Below are 17,269 nucleotides of genomic sequence, written 5' to 3'. Positions count from 1 at the left end.
CTGAAACAGTGTGAGTTACTGGGTGTTAAACAAGACTTTTATCCGAATGTGGATATATAAATGTGAGCGTTTCAAACCTAGTGCCCCAGTACAATAAAGTTTCCCCATGAATTTCATTTTGGTGAGGATGGGAAAGGCTCTGAACCTGCACCACACCACCATGGGACAGTTAAAGTCTCCATTCAAACCCAGGTTAATAAGGATGGAAAACTTGCATGGAGGTTTTCCTCAGTGAAGCTGATAGATATATAATGAAACACCCTGCACCACATCTGTTATATGGATAGTTTGCTATACAGACAGCACCAGAGACGATGCTTAATAAAGACAACACAGAACTAATGTAGCAGTCTTGCTCTAGATTCAAGCCCTGAGTTGCTCGAGTTTACCAATATTGATTGAACTGCCCACCTGGCCACAGGGATTGCGGATGTGATTCATGTCTAACGGGGTGTTTCCGTTCCAGTCTGCCCTGAAATGCTAATAATGTACGTTGTTTGGGCTGGAGGGAGTTTTTTACGCTGACTGTATCACATCTTCGTCCGTTGGGGGGGACACACACTGGGGAACATAGCCTTAGAAAGGCTGAGAGGGAGAAAGGCTCGCACACATATTCTGGGAAAAGTGTGTGTGTGTATGAGTGTGTATCGAAGCTCGGACACAGCAGACACGTGTCACCTCAGCTCCAGTGCTGTCAAGCTAAACTGACATAAACAGCCCCAGGCGGCCCTATCAGAGATGGACTTTACATAACGGCTGAGTCACTGACAATCTATTTTTATGGCTTTGAGGTGTGTGTGTGTGTGTGTGTGTGTGTGTGTGTGTGTGTGTGTGTGTGTGTGTGTGTGTGGTGTGTGTGTGTGTGTGTGTGTGTGTGTGTGTGTGTGAGTGTGTGTGTGTGTGTGCGCGTGTGTGTTTGCATGCGCGCGTGTGTTCCAGCGCTTCTATCTCTCTGAGAGCCAATTTGAGTTTTAGACCTTCAGAACGAGGACATATTTGTGATGTCAGGTCATCCTGACCAGGCCTCAGTGCTTTAAGGGTCTGTTTGAGGGCTACACCTTGGTTTTCAGGTTGAGGTCTGAATAGGGATCAAGTTAAAGGAGGCTACTAGTACAGTGGAGAACTGATGGGAAGGGAGAGCAGTGGGATAAGAGGGATGACTTTCAACAGGGCGCCGCAGGCATGTGTGGCAGTAGAGCTGAAGGTAGTGAATCATCTCTCACCTAGACATGTGATAAACAGGATATATACAGCTGAATATATCTTTAGCATTTCTTTACTGACATGCTTTAACTTATGGAGATACTGATTTTGAATTTTAATCTGCTTCTTCATGCGCATCAGACTATACAGTACAATATACAGTACAGTACAGTACACTATGATTTTTTTCTGTTAAAGTACATGCAGTAAATTATGTGAAAAGGTAAAACAAAAACATAACCTTGAGATTGTAATGTTATTTAACAGAGATTAAAGTGTGAACATTTTAATCAAATTCAGTTCACTTCAGTGGTGACCACATAGCCACAAGGTTAGGATAAAGGTCTAGGAAAATGAATGCAGTCACTGAAATGTCATCAAAATACACATAAACGCATAAAAACAGAACTCAAAAATGACAATATTAAGAATGAATTTCATATTCAAAACCATTTTCTTAATCAAAATTATATTTTATATTTTTTTAAACATCTAAATTTAAAATTCATATTCCAGATTGCATCAAAGCAAAGAACAAGTATTCAGTAGTCAAACCATGCATACCTTTTTCAGCAGTCAAGAGTGAATGTGAACCACTGCAGTGATATGAAAGGTGTTGGTACCACTTCTGATAAGGCACAGTTTATAAAGGATTTATGAGGATTCATTAATGGTTAATAAATCATTTAAACAGTTTATAAATGGATTTTGGTCCACAAGTCCTGCAGCTTTTCACCAGAAGATAAGTGGTCATCCTGAAAATTTGAGGAGCTAAAAAGACAACCAAAGTATCATCATTAATGAGGACTTTCCACACCTGGCAACCCTAAAGTTGTTCTTATCACTGCCTTATAAATGATCTATAAAGCACTGGCATTAACTATTGATAAATCCATTAATAACAGCTTATAACCCCTTTGTAATTGTTGCCTCATCAGAGAGAGGTACCCAAATATCATATATAAGATAATAACTGTGTAACCTTTAGAATAGCAGCCCTTTGGGGAAATGCAGCTACTGGAAGTTTAATAAACATTTCAACATAGTTTCAATTTTGTTAAATTTTTTAAAATGGCATAACATACAAGCCATGTTCAAGTTCCTTTACCAGTAAGTATCCACTCCTACTGAAGTGTGCTTGAGCAAGACACTGAGCGTCCAGTGTCACTGTTCTGTAGCCAACCCCTGTCTGACCTCCAAGCAAGAAAAGAGCTTACACATAGAGATTCAGACACTGTATTGTTAATGCAGGAAAAATAATAAAGTACGATTAGCAGCTATTTTTAATGCTGCTAGTTATAAGTTAAATTACTGAAGTTTGAATTGAAGTCATGAATTTTTATAGATATATTTGAGTTCTTGTTGTCAGTGTAAGTAGAGCATATTATGGTGTAAGTGTGTGTTTAATAAATCAATAAACAGAAGAAAATGTGCATCAGGCATGTAAATGGATTATTAACTGATTTCATTGGTTGGAGTTGTGTATTGGTTCTTGTTACGGACTGAGTAATGATGGAGGTCGTAATTACATGCATCATTTGTATCTACGTTAATCAACAGTATGTGAAATAGTATTTACAGCTGTTAAACATTTAAAGGACAAATGTTGAAAATTGAAAAAGTATGAATTATTCACAGTGTTTGCCAAACAATATGAACAATTTTATTTTTATCAGTTCTTGATGCAGCTTCTGTACTCTGCTGTGTGACCTTAAACGCCACATCCCAGCAGCCCAAACAGAAATCCTGACCTTTACAGTCACATTTATAGTTTGATGATGGGATACGTCTCTGATCATTTCTATATTTATGAAGACAGTATTATATAGGTTTTAAGATTCATCAGCGCTGGTGGTCATGTTTCTCTGTCCACTATAATTTATTTGTGAGTCGATGGCAAAACACCCACACACACACTCATTCACACACACTTTGCCATATACAGTATTTTCACCTTCTGAGGCCAGAACAGGTTAATAAATCCCCTCTCAACTGCCTGTGGCGTCAATAATTTACTTTTATCCCTACATATTTTATGATTTCAATCCCAATTGAACTTGGATTTATAAAGGTGTATTAACATTCAAGCATTGTGAAGGAAGGAACCCCTTCTCTCTGTGTTTGCCCGCCTCCCACAGCATCACATCTAATTCTGTTCTTTTCCATTCTTAAAATGACCCTTATCACACATATGACACACACACACTGAAATATGTGTATGTTTGGAATTGTTGTTAAACTTTTTAGGTCACACACACACACACACACACACACACACACACACACTGCAACCTTTACTTCTGCCATTACACAGTTGGAATATTGCAATCTTACAGTTTACACATGTATTCATTTAATGAAAATATTTTCAATAAACAATGTATACATGCACTGGTACACACACACACACACACAAGAACACACACACACACACACACCTGTCTGTCATGCTGAGTCCCACTGAGCCTTGCCTGCTCCACTTTTTTTTTTATCATCTGTCATTCTGGAGCATGTCAATGTTTAACCCCCTCCCACGCTGACTCTCTCTCTCTCACACACACACACACATACACGCTGCCTTTCTTTTTTAACAAACTGCACAAACATACACAGTTGCGCAAACACTGCTTTTTTCCTTCGTTCCACCTTAACACACATTTGCACTCACACAGACAATCCAGGGCAGCGGTTTAAACAGACAGAAACCAGCAGGAGCAGTTTTCACATACCTTTTTGCTCTCTCTCTCTCTTTTTTATGTCATTACTGGGGCTGATAGAGTTGGAACTGTCATTTACAGCCTCATATGTGTGTGTGTGTGTGTGTGTGTGTGTGCGTGTGTGTGTGTGTGTGTGTGTGTGTGTGTGTGTGTGTGTGTGTGTGTATATGTGATTTTGTTTGTTGAGGAGTGACACAGGCTGGTTGCATATCTACTTATGTCTGACAGGAATCATTTTGTAGTCCGGTCAAAGAGGGCATCTGCCATCCCACCAGACTCTCTCCTTTTCTCTGCAGGACAGCACACACAACAGTTTTGGAGGCTGCGGGGTTTCTTCCTCGTGGCTGCATCCAGCATTTAGGCTGCTTATGGATTTTTAAATACTAGAGTGTTGCGCCTGCAGCTCAAAATAAGAAGGTTTAAAATTTTTAAGCTTAAATTTGCACTTTCTTGGTGAGTTAGGGAAGATGCTTGGTTGTTTAAATCCTCTGAGGTGTTTATGGGAAAAATAGTGATGTGGTGTTTCATGAAAAGGTGGTAATGATACAGTGTGACCTGCGGTTCGTGATCATCATTCAGCAGTCACCAATCAGATATATTTTATGAGTCATAATTTTTCCCAGTACAAAGATCATCTTCGTGTTATGTGAAGATGAGTATCATACATTTTCGTCTTAAAGATTCATAGAAACCCTAAAAAAAGATATTCTGAAATTAAAGAGATACACTGGGCTTTGATATACACCCCCCTCAATACATTCCTGCTCAAATGTCCTAAAAACCCTTATAAAGCATCATGTCCTTGGTGTGTCCTTCACATTCTCCACTTTAGAACGTGCACAGTTTGTTCATTTTCCCTGGTTTAGGGTTGCTGGAGATTAAAACAAATTGCTCTGGACCCATGAAAAATTACAATCATATCTCACATGCTTAATAGCTTTATGGGCCATGTGACAACATGTAGGTAGGCACTGAGGGCCAACGTGCCTGCAATATTGAGAAGTCCTTCATTAAGTGTGTGGTCAGTGTGTGTGTGTGTGTGTGTGTGTGTGTGTGTTTGCGTGCGTGCGTGCGCGTTCGCTCGCGCACAAAAGTAAATATATGAACGTCTTCCTAAACTAGACTGGACAAAACATGTTGCAACAAGCTCACAGAATGTCAAGGGGAATATAAATGCGCTATGCGTAAAGGCATTAGCGCGGTGTTCATGATAAGGAGTCAAAAAACATGGCACAAAACAGATTAGGAATAAGACGCACAGGAGCCAACGGAGATAATCCTGTTATCTCGTTGGATGTAAAATGCCAATGTGGAAGCATCCTCAGAGACCACGATGAACTGAGCATGAACTAATGCTGCAGATATACGGAAGGAGGAGGAGGAGGATGAAGGGGGGCAAAACAATATTGGCAACCTCGAGTAAACACTGTTGTTCTTGACCTTATGGGACACACTCGCCGTTTACCGCAATGTGACCGGCTGTCTATTAATTGAGAGCCCACACACGCGCGCCCTCGCCGTCTTCCGTTTGACACCAGTTCGATATTCTCCTGATGACATTGTATCACCTTTGAGAATTCCCTGTCAGTAACAACACCGGGTCTGTGATAGCCCACATAAGCCAGCATTGATAGATGATCGCTGTCAAGTTGAACAGAAGAGAATTTGGGGCTCTGCTCATTTAGGGTTTGGGACACCGGGATGCCGGTGGAGACGCACGCCGGTCATCACCTTCTAACAGGAGCGCATTTAACATTACGCACGACAGGACTGCACGCGTGTGCACACATACACACCGAGAGAGAACGAGAGAGAGAGAGACGCACACGGCCACAGATAACCCATAAACACGCACACACAACAAGAAAGACCAGACAAAAGGAAGACAAGCAGACTTACGGGATGACCCTGGGCTCTGCGGGCTTCTCTGTGCGCCCCATTGTGATATTCCCGTTATTCCCGTTTTAACGGAATCCTCAAATGCCGTGGTCGCAGTCCACGTCTCTGCAAATGTACCAGAGGATCACATAGAGAATGAGGAGTATGGCGAAGATGAAAAGCGCTACTAGGATGGCCTTTGTCACCGGAGAGATGAGCGACTGCATGTCAGGAGCAGAGCCGGGCAGAGCGGCGTGGGGCTCCGCGTCCGTCCGTCCTCAGTCTGCTATCTCTCTCGCTCTGCTCCTCTCCTCTCCTCCGCTCCGGTGGCAACTGTTGAGGACGGAGCCCGGGGCTTTGACGTGCGCGAACTCACACATTTAGAGCCTGACGCACATGCACACGCACTCCACGCCGCGAATATATGCCGGCGATCCAGGCGCGCAACGCGTGGGGGGCTTCCCTTGCTAGAAGCGGCGCAGGAGTGGGCTGTCAGTCCCCAGGTCCACTCTGCCTGACTGTCTGTCGCACATCAGAAGAAGCAGAGACGGGGAAGACACGAGTGATAACCACTCGTTCGCTCAAAGAAGGCTGCACTACAAAAAACCCGGTGAAATTCAGCCGGTGGAGGTTTAGATTAAATCCAGCAGAGACGTTTCTAGACAGAATGGAGAAGTCCTGAATTGCGCGCCGAGCTGCTGCACTTGTCGGCAAACAGGTTGATTAGTATTCCTCACGCTGGAGTGTGTGTGTACGTGTGTGTGGGGGTGTGTGTGTGCATGACAGGATATCATCTTATCACGACCCTCAACATCCCTTTTTGCTGCAAATGAATGGATTAATAGGAGAGATAAATCCAGATGGTTGCTAAATTAAACCTGTTTCCACTTGATGCGCCTTTTATTGTTGTTTTATATTATTCTTATGAGGTTGGTAGCCTACTTATTTTAAAAAAATCTTAAGGCACCTTTTCAAAAAAATAAGGAATCCCATAGTAATCCCATAATAAAGAGAGGATGGTCTAAAAATGACGTGGAAAACTCTTGTTAAATCATAATAATATTGCAGCTGTTGATGCAGTAGCTTAGACAGTATAGGCCTATCACAAGGTCATAGTTAAAATGGGTTAGAGTTTTTGTGATTGTTTGTTTGTTCTTTTTAGGATATGGAAATTAAGAAATCACCTTTTGTTTTGTAGTTTCACTTACGCAAGAAAATCCATATAAGTGGGCTACCTGCAGCCGGAAATACAAACACCCCATAGACATGACTCTGTAAAACAGATTTTTCGTGGAGCCTCTTACCCACTTAGTGACGCGCTTAATTTCCGTTTGGATTCTATCAGATGATCACAAATCATATTTAGGCTAACCACTGTGCGGACTATTAATAGACATAAACAGAATGCATTATCCGTGCTGCTACAAGTTGCAATAGACTACATATTTTTAAGTGACTATTTCAAAAAAGGCTAAAATAGCTGTATAGACAACAAAGAATTAAAATGACTGAGATAATCACTAATTATTTTTTTTAACATTATTGTTAAAGACCATTTATAGGTCGTCATTGGAGCATGAGGGAACATCAGCAGCAGCGGGGATCAGGAGCGCACTGTTCACCACACTATCCACACCCCACCACTAGATGGCGACAAATAGAATTTTTCACGCCTTCATGAAATGTGATGGTGTATTTGATTATTCCGCACACCATCATTACACTGTAGTCTTGCATAACAATCATGACAGCTAAACGGGTTTAAGGCGCACAGCAGGTAAGAAGAAACAATGCAGCTTTAATAGTTGGCATATCACTTGTGCGCCACTGAGACGTGCGTTATTGTTTGTCTTGGTAGCGAGCTAGCTAGTTAGCGAACGTTAGCTTTACTAGCAGCAGTTACATTGTAGGCCTATTGAACAGAGTGGCTGAGAAAGCTGGAGGCGCTAGCGCCGAAGCGGACTAACCCTGCTGACAAGTTTGGTGAAATGTGCAAACCAAAGTTGTGCTTTGTGCCACGTATGTCGTTTAATTTGAGATATAATTCATTGTCGAATGCTGCATGTGAGAAGACACGTCTATTGCTGTGAACATGCGGTGTCAACTGAAGATTAGAGCCACAGATCAATGTTTGCAGCGACCTGCTAGCTGCTACCTGCTAGCTAACTAGCCTCAAATAGGCCGTCGATGTCTGTCAAGTATATACAAGTAAAATAGAACTTCCGGTCGCAGCCTTCAAAGTAAAGTATTCAGCGATGCACGAGTTTTAGTGTTTCAGGGTTGTCGTTAATGCACATATACTGATATGGCTTGGCGGCATTGACGGGGTTGAATTATAGCTTCAAAAATTAAATGTATGCTACTGAGAGGGTGTCAAACTGACTGAAAAGTCAATTGAAATATTACCAACGAGCAGTTGGCGCGTAGGATTTTGAATTTGTATTGTTCTTATGATTTGGGCGAGCTTTAATTTTGAAGGCAGTGCGGCCTCTCTTCCTACGTCACTGCAGCAGTTTTGTTTTAAACGTGATGTAGTTCAACGTTAGCGGCTTTGACAAGCGCGGCTACCTAGCTGCTTAGCAAGAGACTTAACCCACTTAACCTAAGTGACACAGTGAGTGTGTTTACATATGGGGCTTAGTGGTTGTTGGTGTGTGTTTAAACCGTGACAGATACTTAAACTACCATACTGCCTCGTGGGTTAGTCTGTATTAGCTACAATACATGCCTCTTCCTAAACGGTCCACAAGTGCTAGGTTAGCTTGCGTTACCGTTTTAAGATCGAGTGATTGCTAGTTAACTAATTAGGTGTTGTTGAAGTGTAACGCTAAGTAAGTGCACCGCCAGTGTAATGTTGCAGTATAAAATGCATAGCTGGTTAAGTACTCTTTTGGTACTGGAAATATGCTGTTGTCGACGTAGACTGACATTTAGCCGTCTCTGAAAGAAATATGAAAATAATCGGCCTGGCTCATTAGTACGTTAACTTGTACAAAATAACTTCAAACATTATACGACCCAGGGTCATAAAAATCAGCACATAATTTCATTAAATTGTCATCTTTCCGAGCTGCTTCATAGAGCTTGCTATCACTTTACACTGTACAGTACATTTTGTAAGGTAAGATCACAGAAACAACAGCTGACCCAGTTAAAGTTGACACTGTACTATTTAGAAGAGACACTGTTTGAGCAACAGACGTGGAACTTAGAGGGACTACAAGTTTAAGATAGACCTATATGTACAACTAGTGATTAAGTGAATGAAACCCACTGGGAATATACATCAGATTTATGACAACAGACTCTGTTTCCCACTGTTAATAACAACATAATTGTGTGAACCGTTTCCCTTAGCTTTAAGAATAGGTTTTAGAATAAGTTACTTTTGTACATTAAATAAATAAGTAACCAACACAGTTTTGAGAAGAAGGCTGAATCATAGTTTGTGGGGAAATTGAAAGTTTAAGCTTTCCATCCAAGCTATATTTTCGTATGTAATTTGGGTGATTTTATTGATGATGATGCACTTTACTATAGACATCTATGATTAGTTTATTGGTTGTAGTATAATCTTACCTATATGTGACCAGTAGTGCGGCTGTCTTTACATCAAGGACTGCAGAAATGTAGACTTGGATTTTATGGTGTTATGCCTGATAATTTTGTAGTTTTGTGAGCTTTATTGTCTTCATATGTTTCGTATGTTTGACATTTAGCCTGCAAACATTGTCTCTATCTTTTTCTTTTTAAAGACTCAACTACTCTATGTAAGATGAACGCTGAGGACAAGTTGGAGGGTATGCTGCTGAAGTGCAGCAGTGGTGGAATAGATGGAGGTGGGAGAGGGCTGCCCAGCGGAGGAGGACTGGTGGTGATGACTCTGGGGGAACGATCATTGGTGAACCACCCTCTCCTGGCTGAGGATGATGACGATGAAGATGATGATGAAGACTTGACTGGGAGTTCACTGGTTACTCATGACCTGGTCCCCCCGGAGCAGCTGATGATGCAGGAGGAGATGACAAAAAATGGTGGAGGAGGAAAAGAGGAGGGAGGAGGCGAGGTGGGAGTGCATTTCCCCCTAAAACTCACCAATAAGTTGCCCTGCTTGCTTCATATGCCAGTGAGTTAAAGTAGTAGTAGGAGTACGTATTAATAAGATTGTTTGTGTGGATGCTGTACCAACAGTCTCCATATGTCGTTATTTTCTTTACATGTCATTTCATGTCCTGTCTCATCATGGGCCATCAATTCCTTTAACACTGAAAATGTACTCAGGTATTGACAAATTAATGAAAACCACCCTTGGCCCAGTTAATAGTTGTAGACAGTCATGTACTGGCTTCGCACCAGTTTGCAAAACACTGTCAGCATAGTTTAAAGTAACAGATTGAAGACAGAGGAAGACATCAGCTGAAACTATTCTGCATTACAGAAGAATAAAGATACAGCAAATGTGGACTTCAAAATACTCCTTTTACTCCAAGTGTAAACATTGGAGATAACCTGAATCAATCAGTTTTATCAGGGTTAAAACATTATTCCGGTTTATAACAACTGCCTGTAAGAATGACCTAGTATCCAGCAGGTTATTTGCTGAAATCTTGTGGAGAGTGGCAATTTGATTTAAAGAAAGTCAGATGGGGCATCTGCAAATACTCTCAGGCCAGCTGCCAGATGTAATCTATCAGCATGTCCTAGGTTTTCTAGGACCAGAGGTTTCCCTCTGGTCTGTTATGTTTCCAGCAGGGGGTAATTCTTAGAGAATGCTTAAACCACATCAACTAGCTTCTTAAATTGTGGAGGAGCAGCTGCTAAATGGTGAGGTCCACTCACATGGGTTGATTATCCTCTACTTGCCCTATTGCACCTCCCTGACCTGGATAAAGTGCTGGATGAGTGGGTGGGCTTTAAAGTAGGTCATATGCTGTAATAAATATCTTGCTTATCTATGGTCCTACTTTCACAGTTGAGCATCAAGCAGGAACTGAAGCTGTCCGAGCCAGCAGCCCAGATAAAGAAGGACAAAAAAGCAGTTAAGGACCTGATGGTGTGTCCCAAGAAGAAGAAAAGGAAACAGCGCTCACCAGCAAAGGTGCAAGTCTGAACACTTTTTAAAGAAAGTTAATGTGGAATACCTGTCAGTTTTATCAAAGCAGAGACATGTTTGTGTGATTGAGAATGGAGTCAATTATTTTACAAGCCTGAAGAATTTCAATGGAGACAGCTTTAAGAATGAAACAAATACTAGTATCTTTCTTTGTCCCTATTGTAGATTCTCAGCATCAATGATGACGGATCACTGGGCATTCAAAATCCCAAGTGTCACATCTGTGTTCACTGTAATGCTGCATTCAGAACCAACTATCATCTGCAGAGGCACGTCTTCATTCACACTGGTATGAATCACTCAGTCATTTGTTATTATGTTGCGGATGGATTATTTTTCAATTATAATCATAATGAAGATGAGCAGTCCAGCTAAAGAGTAGCAATGCTAAATCAAATTGTGGCCTTAAGCATTGTGTACTTTGTTATGTATATACAGAGCTTTCTTTATATCTATGTATATTGTTCAAAATCCAGGTGAGAAGCCGTTTCAGTGCAGCCAGTGTGACATGCGCTTTATTCAGAAATATCTCCTACAGAGACATGAGAAGATCCATACTGGTGAGTGAAGAATGGAATCAGGATTCACTATGATTTTATTTATCATATTAGTCACAAATGAGTGATCTTGGGCTTTTCCTTTGTTTTGTCTCTGTTTAGGTGAAAAGCCTTTTCGCTGTGATGAGTGTGGGATGAGGTTCATTCAGAAGTATCACATGGAGAGACACAAGAGAACTCACAGTGGAGAGAAGCCCTATCAATGTGACTACTGTCACCAGGTATGCTGCTTTTGTTTGCTTGCGAATTCGTGCAGCTGGGAGCATCAAGACTATTGAACAAGGTTGATAAATCAGGTATTGAAAACAGCATAAAATGTGAAATGGTGATCATATTAGGGGTTCTTTGTGCAGGACATTTGACTAAGTATGCAATGAATAAAAATGCTGTAGTAAGGCTCAGTATTAGCTATAGTTAAACCAGTTTTTAAATTAGTGCAACAAAAAAGAAATGGTCAGTAATAAAATGAGACTGATGTCACCCAGGTTCAGTTTGCTGCAGCGTCACTACTGGGAGAATGAGCATGTCAAGTTTCACAAGACATCTGTGAAAATATTGTCATTGATAGATTCTTAAGAATTGAAAATGCAAAGTGTTTGCTTGAAATGTCTGTATTGTCTCAACTCAATGTTTTTTTTTTTTTTACTACATTGTGTAAAAAAATGTGTTGTGCCCTCCATCCACAGTACTTCTCCAGAACAGACAGGGTTTTAAAGCACAGACGAATGTGTCACGAGAACAGAGAGAGAAAGACCAACAAGGCTGCTGGTAAAGTTGGACCTTTGCGTGAAACAGATTCCTTAGGCCTCCCTTTTCTTGCCAAAGAGTGTTCACTGCCCAAGAAAAAGCGCCAGAAGTGTGCAGACAAGAATTCAGGCGCATCCACCGCTGCCCAGACAGAAGGGCACACTGTCGCTGTTGTAGAAACGGAGGAGAAGGAGGAGCAGAGACAGAATAAAATTGATGGTCTACCTCTCTATGCCGTGTCCTCCAAAGTCAAACATGAGTTTGTCATTACTGACTACTCTGTGGAACTTCCTGAAGAAACACCTAGCCAACACCAAGAAGCAGAAGTGTCATCAGAGGAGACGACTCCTCCTAAGCTAGTCCTGAAGAAGGTCCCCAAGAGGGGTCTTAAACAGTCCAATGAACAAACTCCTCCCTGCCTGTCCACTTTGTCTTCCTTTGAGGAAAATAGTAAGGTCACCCAGTATGCCTTTGAAATCGTGGACAAGCAAAGCCTGTTGGAAGTAGAAAGCAACACTGAACTCGAATCAGTTGAAACTCTTCAAGGAGGACCAACAAAACCAGCAGCCAGCAGCACAAACTACGACGATGCCATGCAGTTCCTCAAGAAGAAACGTTACCTTCAGGCTGCAATGGCCAACAACAGTCGGGATTATGCCCTGAACACGAGCAGCATCTCTTCTCAGCCGCCTGTTACGCAAACTGTGGTGTCAACCGTCATTGACGAAACTGTCCCTGCCACCATTCTGGAGCCCCAGCCAATCAACACAGAGATTAAGTCAACTCATGACAAAAATGTGCTGCCAGATGAGGTTCTTCAGACGCTGTTGGACCACTACTCCAACAAAGCTAATGGGCAATCAGACATTTCTTTTAGCGTGGCTGACACAGAGGTGACATCAAGCATATCCATTAATTCTTCTGATGTTTCAGACAGCAGCCCTGTGGAGAGTCTCGGGGCCTCTAGCGCCCAGGCTCAACCAGCTACTGAGAAGGTCAGCCTCTTACAAGAATACTCCAAGTTTCTCCAACAAGCACTGGAGAGGACCAGCCAGAATGACAGCTACCTGACCAGCCAGAGCCTCAGCTTGGTCTCTGAAAACCCCACGTTAGCTGGACAGCCTCTGTTCTCCACAGAAAAACAGTTTCCTTCCCCCAGCAGGTTCAAATCAGGGATGAGCTCTCCGCTAAGGTCCACTTTAGAGAAACCTCACTTTGGATTGCTGGTTGGGGACTCCCAGCACTCGTTTTCATTTTCAGGTGATGACACCACCCCTCCCTCCGCAGTGTCCCCAGCTGAGGAGGACTTTCTGGAGCAGGTCTCACCCTCCAAAAAGACAGACACTTCACAGGGAATACTGCAAACTTTTCAAATAAGCTCCTTCGATCAGAACTTCAAATCTCATTTCCAGGCATCAAGATCTGGGTCATCTTCACAGTTTACTGTTGCCAACGGACAAGTAAGTCTCAGAGGACACAGCACAGACTTCTCAGAGTTCCCCTTAGTCAGAGTCACTGAGACCAGGTCTCAACTGAACTCCTCCCCTGATGTTTCATCCAGTGAAACATTTGGCTGAAGGGATGGGGGTCAGGATTCATTTCTGTTAATAATTTCAGCTGCACTTTATCTCCTGTTTCCTGTTTTGCCAAAATAAGTTCCATTGCAAGTGTGTGTGCTTTCTCAAAGCATTTTGTTAGAAAACATATTCATGTTCTGTTTTTTGTTAAGTTCAGCCTCACAGAAGGAAAGTACTGAAAATTGATAAATCATAATTAGCATTTCCCCTTTAAAAAATTGTAATTATTCAAGGGAATATTTCTTGCTCCAGAATGTACATTAAGAGATTAGTGAAATATTCTCTCAAACCATTGCCATGGAGTTTATTTTGAATGTTTTTGTCAATCATTTTGCCTTGCTCAGAAGATGATCAAATCACTCTTGCTGCTTCATGCGATATTTCCACTTATTAAAATGTAGGCCCTAACTATGTACGCCTTTTTGCTCTTTCTGTAGCTACCTCCCCTTGCTGTTTATCTGGTTAAATGTAAGTTTGCCCTAGTGTCACTCTATCCCAGCTGTGTAACTCCCGTTAAATTGCTCACTGAAATGAAACCATGGTTAGCTAATAACTGATTCTTCACTATATGTTGAAGTCACTTTATTCTCACCTAAAATAGGTGTTTCTAGAAATGTGTAATGAATGCTACAGAAAAGATTTAACAGATGGTGTGTGTCTGATCAGGAATCTAGTTTGTGTGATTGGGCCTCATTTGGCTGCCAAAAAAAAGAAATTATAGTTCTCATTCATAAACTGTTTAACATTGTGTGAGTTAATGTACTCCCTTCCTGGCTGGATTTCTTGGCACTGATTTTATAAATGTGAGTCTAGCACAATATAGGCTGTGTAATAAAAAGGCTGGGATATATCAGATATAAAACTCTTTCTACCCCTAAAAGACGTGGGTACCTAATAGCTGCACACATGTAATGAGTGCAGGATAATCCTTATTTTAAGTGAGTTGTAGTGAAATAACTTAACAGGATTGTGCTTAATGTTTGCACAACTTGCACATTCTTCACCACAAGGAATGTAGTACTTAACTCTCACAGTGGATGAATTGCATAATACCTTTACTTAAAAGGAAAATTTTTGTTAAATGCGATTTCTGACACTGACCATTTAGTGAAAACCCTGGTGTCAGATTTGCTTATATGAAATTACAGATGATCCTTTGCTTTAGTCACTCGTGATGATGTAGCTCTTGTAGCTGCAGTTTCATCATTGTTCCTCTTGGAGTATGTACAGGTTTTTTTTGGGGAACAAAACAAAACCATGTGATGAGAACCCTTTGTATTCATTGAAGGTCAAAGTTTTATTAAGGCTATATTATGAAATCTACAGTGCATGTGGAAATAAGGTGTTTGGTTTTCGAGTTTCTTTAGTTTTGCATCTGTGCCTTTGTTTTGTTTTTTTTTAATTCCAGCCTTCCTATACTCATTCCTTTATATGTATTTCTTTTTACTCAGCCAATGCTCTAAGGCTACTTGTTCAACTTGCACAATAACAACAAACACATAAGCTATCAACCTATTCAGTCTGTAATACATTGAGATATGGGAGCTTCATTTTATTTTGCCCATTTCATTTTACTATGTTAGAATTTAAGCAAGAAATACCACACAGTCTAATTCTCAACCTGTTATCTTTGGTTGGAAGGAAATTGCATTTTCAAGTACTGTGCTACACAATGTCTATATGAATATAGACTTATGCTTTAGATACTTGTAGTTTTGCTAATGATCACATATTTGCTACAATTCAGTCATAGCCACATCTGTCCAGGCTTTGTTGAAACAATGTGGATTTAAATGGTTGATTGAGGTCTCCTCTGTACTTTATCACACTGTTGACTGGTTTCCATGTGCACTAGTACGTGTATCGTCTTAGGTGCTCTTGTGTTGAACACTGCTCATCATCAAACTTAGCTTTGCTCCACTTAAGCTCCCTCTTGTTACATTTCTACTGACAATCAGGGACAGACAGCACCCACGTTAATCATCAAATACTTTATTTTTCCTCATTGAACATTCCCTGTAGAATGTATAGACAATATCCTGCTGTAAATACATTGTATATTTTTATGTTCTGAGAAGTACTGTTAGATCTTTGTGTCAATAGAGAGACAAGGCTTGTGCAAGAGACACTTTTTGTCAGTGGAAGGCACATTTATTAGTTTTCCAGCATTTATTAGATTCAATAACGAATCCTTTTCACTTGTTGAAAAGCTGTGGGTTTCTGAGGTTTCCATATATACAGTATATTGCCACTGTTATCAGAGGAAAATTGACACTTTTTACAGTTTTAATGCTGATTGGTTCAAGTGATTTTTTTTTTTTGTAAGTTAATGCAGTTGATTGTGCATTATGATGGGTTTTACTGTATACACCTGTAATGAAAAGCCCCCAGAAAATGTTAATTTGAGTTTAAAGTAATACTCCACTTGAAATCAGTCTTTTTTTGTATCGAGTATTTAACCTCAACAGCTGTGACAGCTTGAATTCATGTCAATTCAAACAGAGTTTGGGTGGAATATTACATAAAAAATACTGGCTCCGTGGTTGAAATGTTATTCTGTCAACCCATTTCATTGTGAGCAATTTTTAGAAGCACAGTGCAGATGAGTAATTCTGCTTTGGTAAATCGTATCCCATAAATTGTTCTTGGAGAGTTTTGAATTCAGTCACGCAATTTAAAATGCAAAACTGTTGACGGAGATTCATGAATTCTATGAGCAGTACTATGGTATTTTTTTCCATTTAATTAACTATTGTCAGTAACCTGGCCATAAGTGTCCTTGTATAAGCTAGAGAAAAAAAATGTTTGTTTTGTGTAAAAAGATCTGAATTATGAATTTTTTGATAAAAACTATTTTTGAAACATGTCATTTAAGGCACTGATATGGACAGTATATCATATGCAGTCACTATTGCTACCCTCATTTATCATTGTACAAGTCGTTTGTGTCAAGATGTTTCAAATACAGATGGGAAGCCTCTTCATGAGTGTGACTGACATTTTCATACTTTTAATGAACTTCACTGTGGGGGTTGATCTTAAGTTAGACTGTAAGGTTTATTTGCATGGTCTCTAACTTGTTGGGTCGAGTGAACTTGTTTTATGAATAATGTGCAGCTTTAATTGTGATCAATTAATTTCAGTCAAGTAACCCATATGATTAGATTTTTTGCAATATATTATGATTTGTAAACAATCAGATTAAATTGTTGTTTTGATTGTTGTGTCATGTCCTTATAAATAAAATAATTCACAGTATGTGACCTTGAATTGTTATTGACATGCAAAGGCCATTTATCTGTTGGTGCTGCTCACTGTGTGTTATCATTTACTGTATATTGTATTCATGCTGATGCAAAAATTGTCATGAAAATGTCTAGGTATGTTGAATGTTTTTTAACTTTCACAGTTTTTAAACAGCCCTCTGCAAAAATGAGGGAAAGTGTAGGACTGTAATGATTATTTTCATTATTCATT

At 40.5% G+C, this 17,269-nt stretch overlaps 2 protein-coding genes across 4 annotated transcripts in view; one reads left to right on the top strand and one right to left on the bottom strand.

Annotated features, from left to right (window-relative positions):
- dhrsx (dehydrogenase/reductase (SDR family) X-linked) overlaps positions 1-6,578 on the bottom strand; it is a 44,203-nt gene extending 37,625 nt beyond the window's left edge. The window contains exon 1 of the mRNA XM_056389485.1: positions 5,820-6,578. The gene's annotated coding sequence lies outside the window, so the exon portion shown is untranslated. The remainder of the gene's footprint in view (positions 1-5,819) is intronic.
- Positions 6,579-7,460: 882 nt separating this feature from the next.
- znf148 (zinc finger protein 148) lies at positions 7,461-17,050 on the top strand. Of its 3 annotated transcripts, none has more exons than XM_056389809.1 (7): positions 7,461-7,575; positions 9,554-9,864; positions 10,771-10,896; positions 11,077-11,200; positions 11,388-11,471; positions 11,571-11,689; positions 12,155-17,050. In XM_056389809.1, exons 2-7 carry the CDS (start codon positions 9,574-9,576, stop codon positions 13,790-13,792), a joined length of 2,382 nt encoding a protein of 793 aa, XP_056245784.1. In that variant the 5' UTR covers positions 7,461-7,575; positions 9,554-9,573; the 3' UTR covers positions 13,793-17,050. The 3 variants fall into 3 exon arrangements, with proteins under 3 accessions (XP_056245784.1, XP_056245782.1, XP_056245783.1); XM_056389807.1 differs by having other exon boundaries at positions 9,554-9,924; XM_056389808.1 differs by lacking the exon at positions 7,461-7,575 and adding an exon at positions 8,325-8,412 and having other exon boundaries at positions 9,554-9,924.
- Positions 17,051-17,269: the final 219 nt, after the last annotated feature.

The sequence above is a fragment of the Seriola aureovittata genome, chromosome 11 (genome assembly GCF_021018895.1).
Source record: "Seriola aureovittata isolate HTS-2021-v1 ecotype China chromosome 11, ASM2101889v1, whole genome shotgun sequence".
Taxonomy (NCBI): domain Eukaryota; kingdom Metazoa; phylum Chordata; class Actinopteri; order Carangiformes; family Carangidae; genus Seriola; species Seriola aureovittata.
This window is presented reverse-complemented; position numbering and strand designations above follow the sequence as displayed.

Bases quoted from the DNA above. Each gene is read 5' to 3' on its own strand.
- znf148 (XM_056389807.1), top strand. From the start codon at position 9,574: ATGAACGCTGAGGACAAGTTGGAGGGTATGCTGCTGAAGTGCAGCAGT. The intron at 9,925-10,770 runs GTGAGTTAAAGT...CTACTTTCACAG, and splicing joins CCTGCTTGCTTCATATGCCA to TTGAGCATCAAGCAGGAACT. The intron at 11,690-12,154 runs GTATGCTGCTTT...CTCCATCCACAG, and splicing joins AATGTGACTACTGTCACCAG to TACTTCTCCAGAACAGACAG.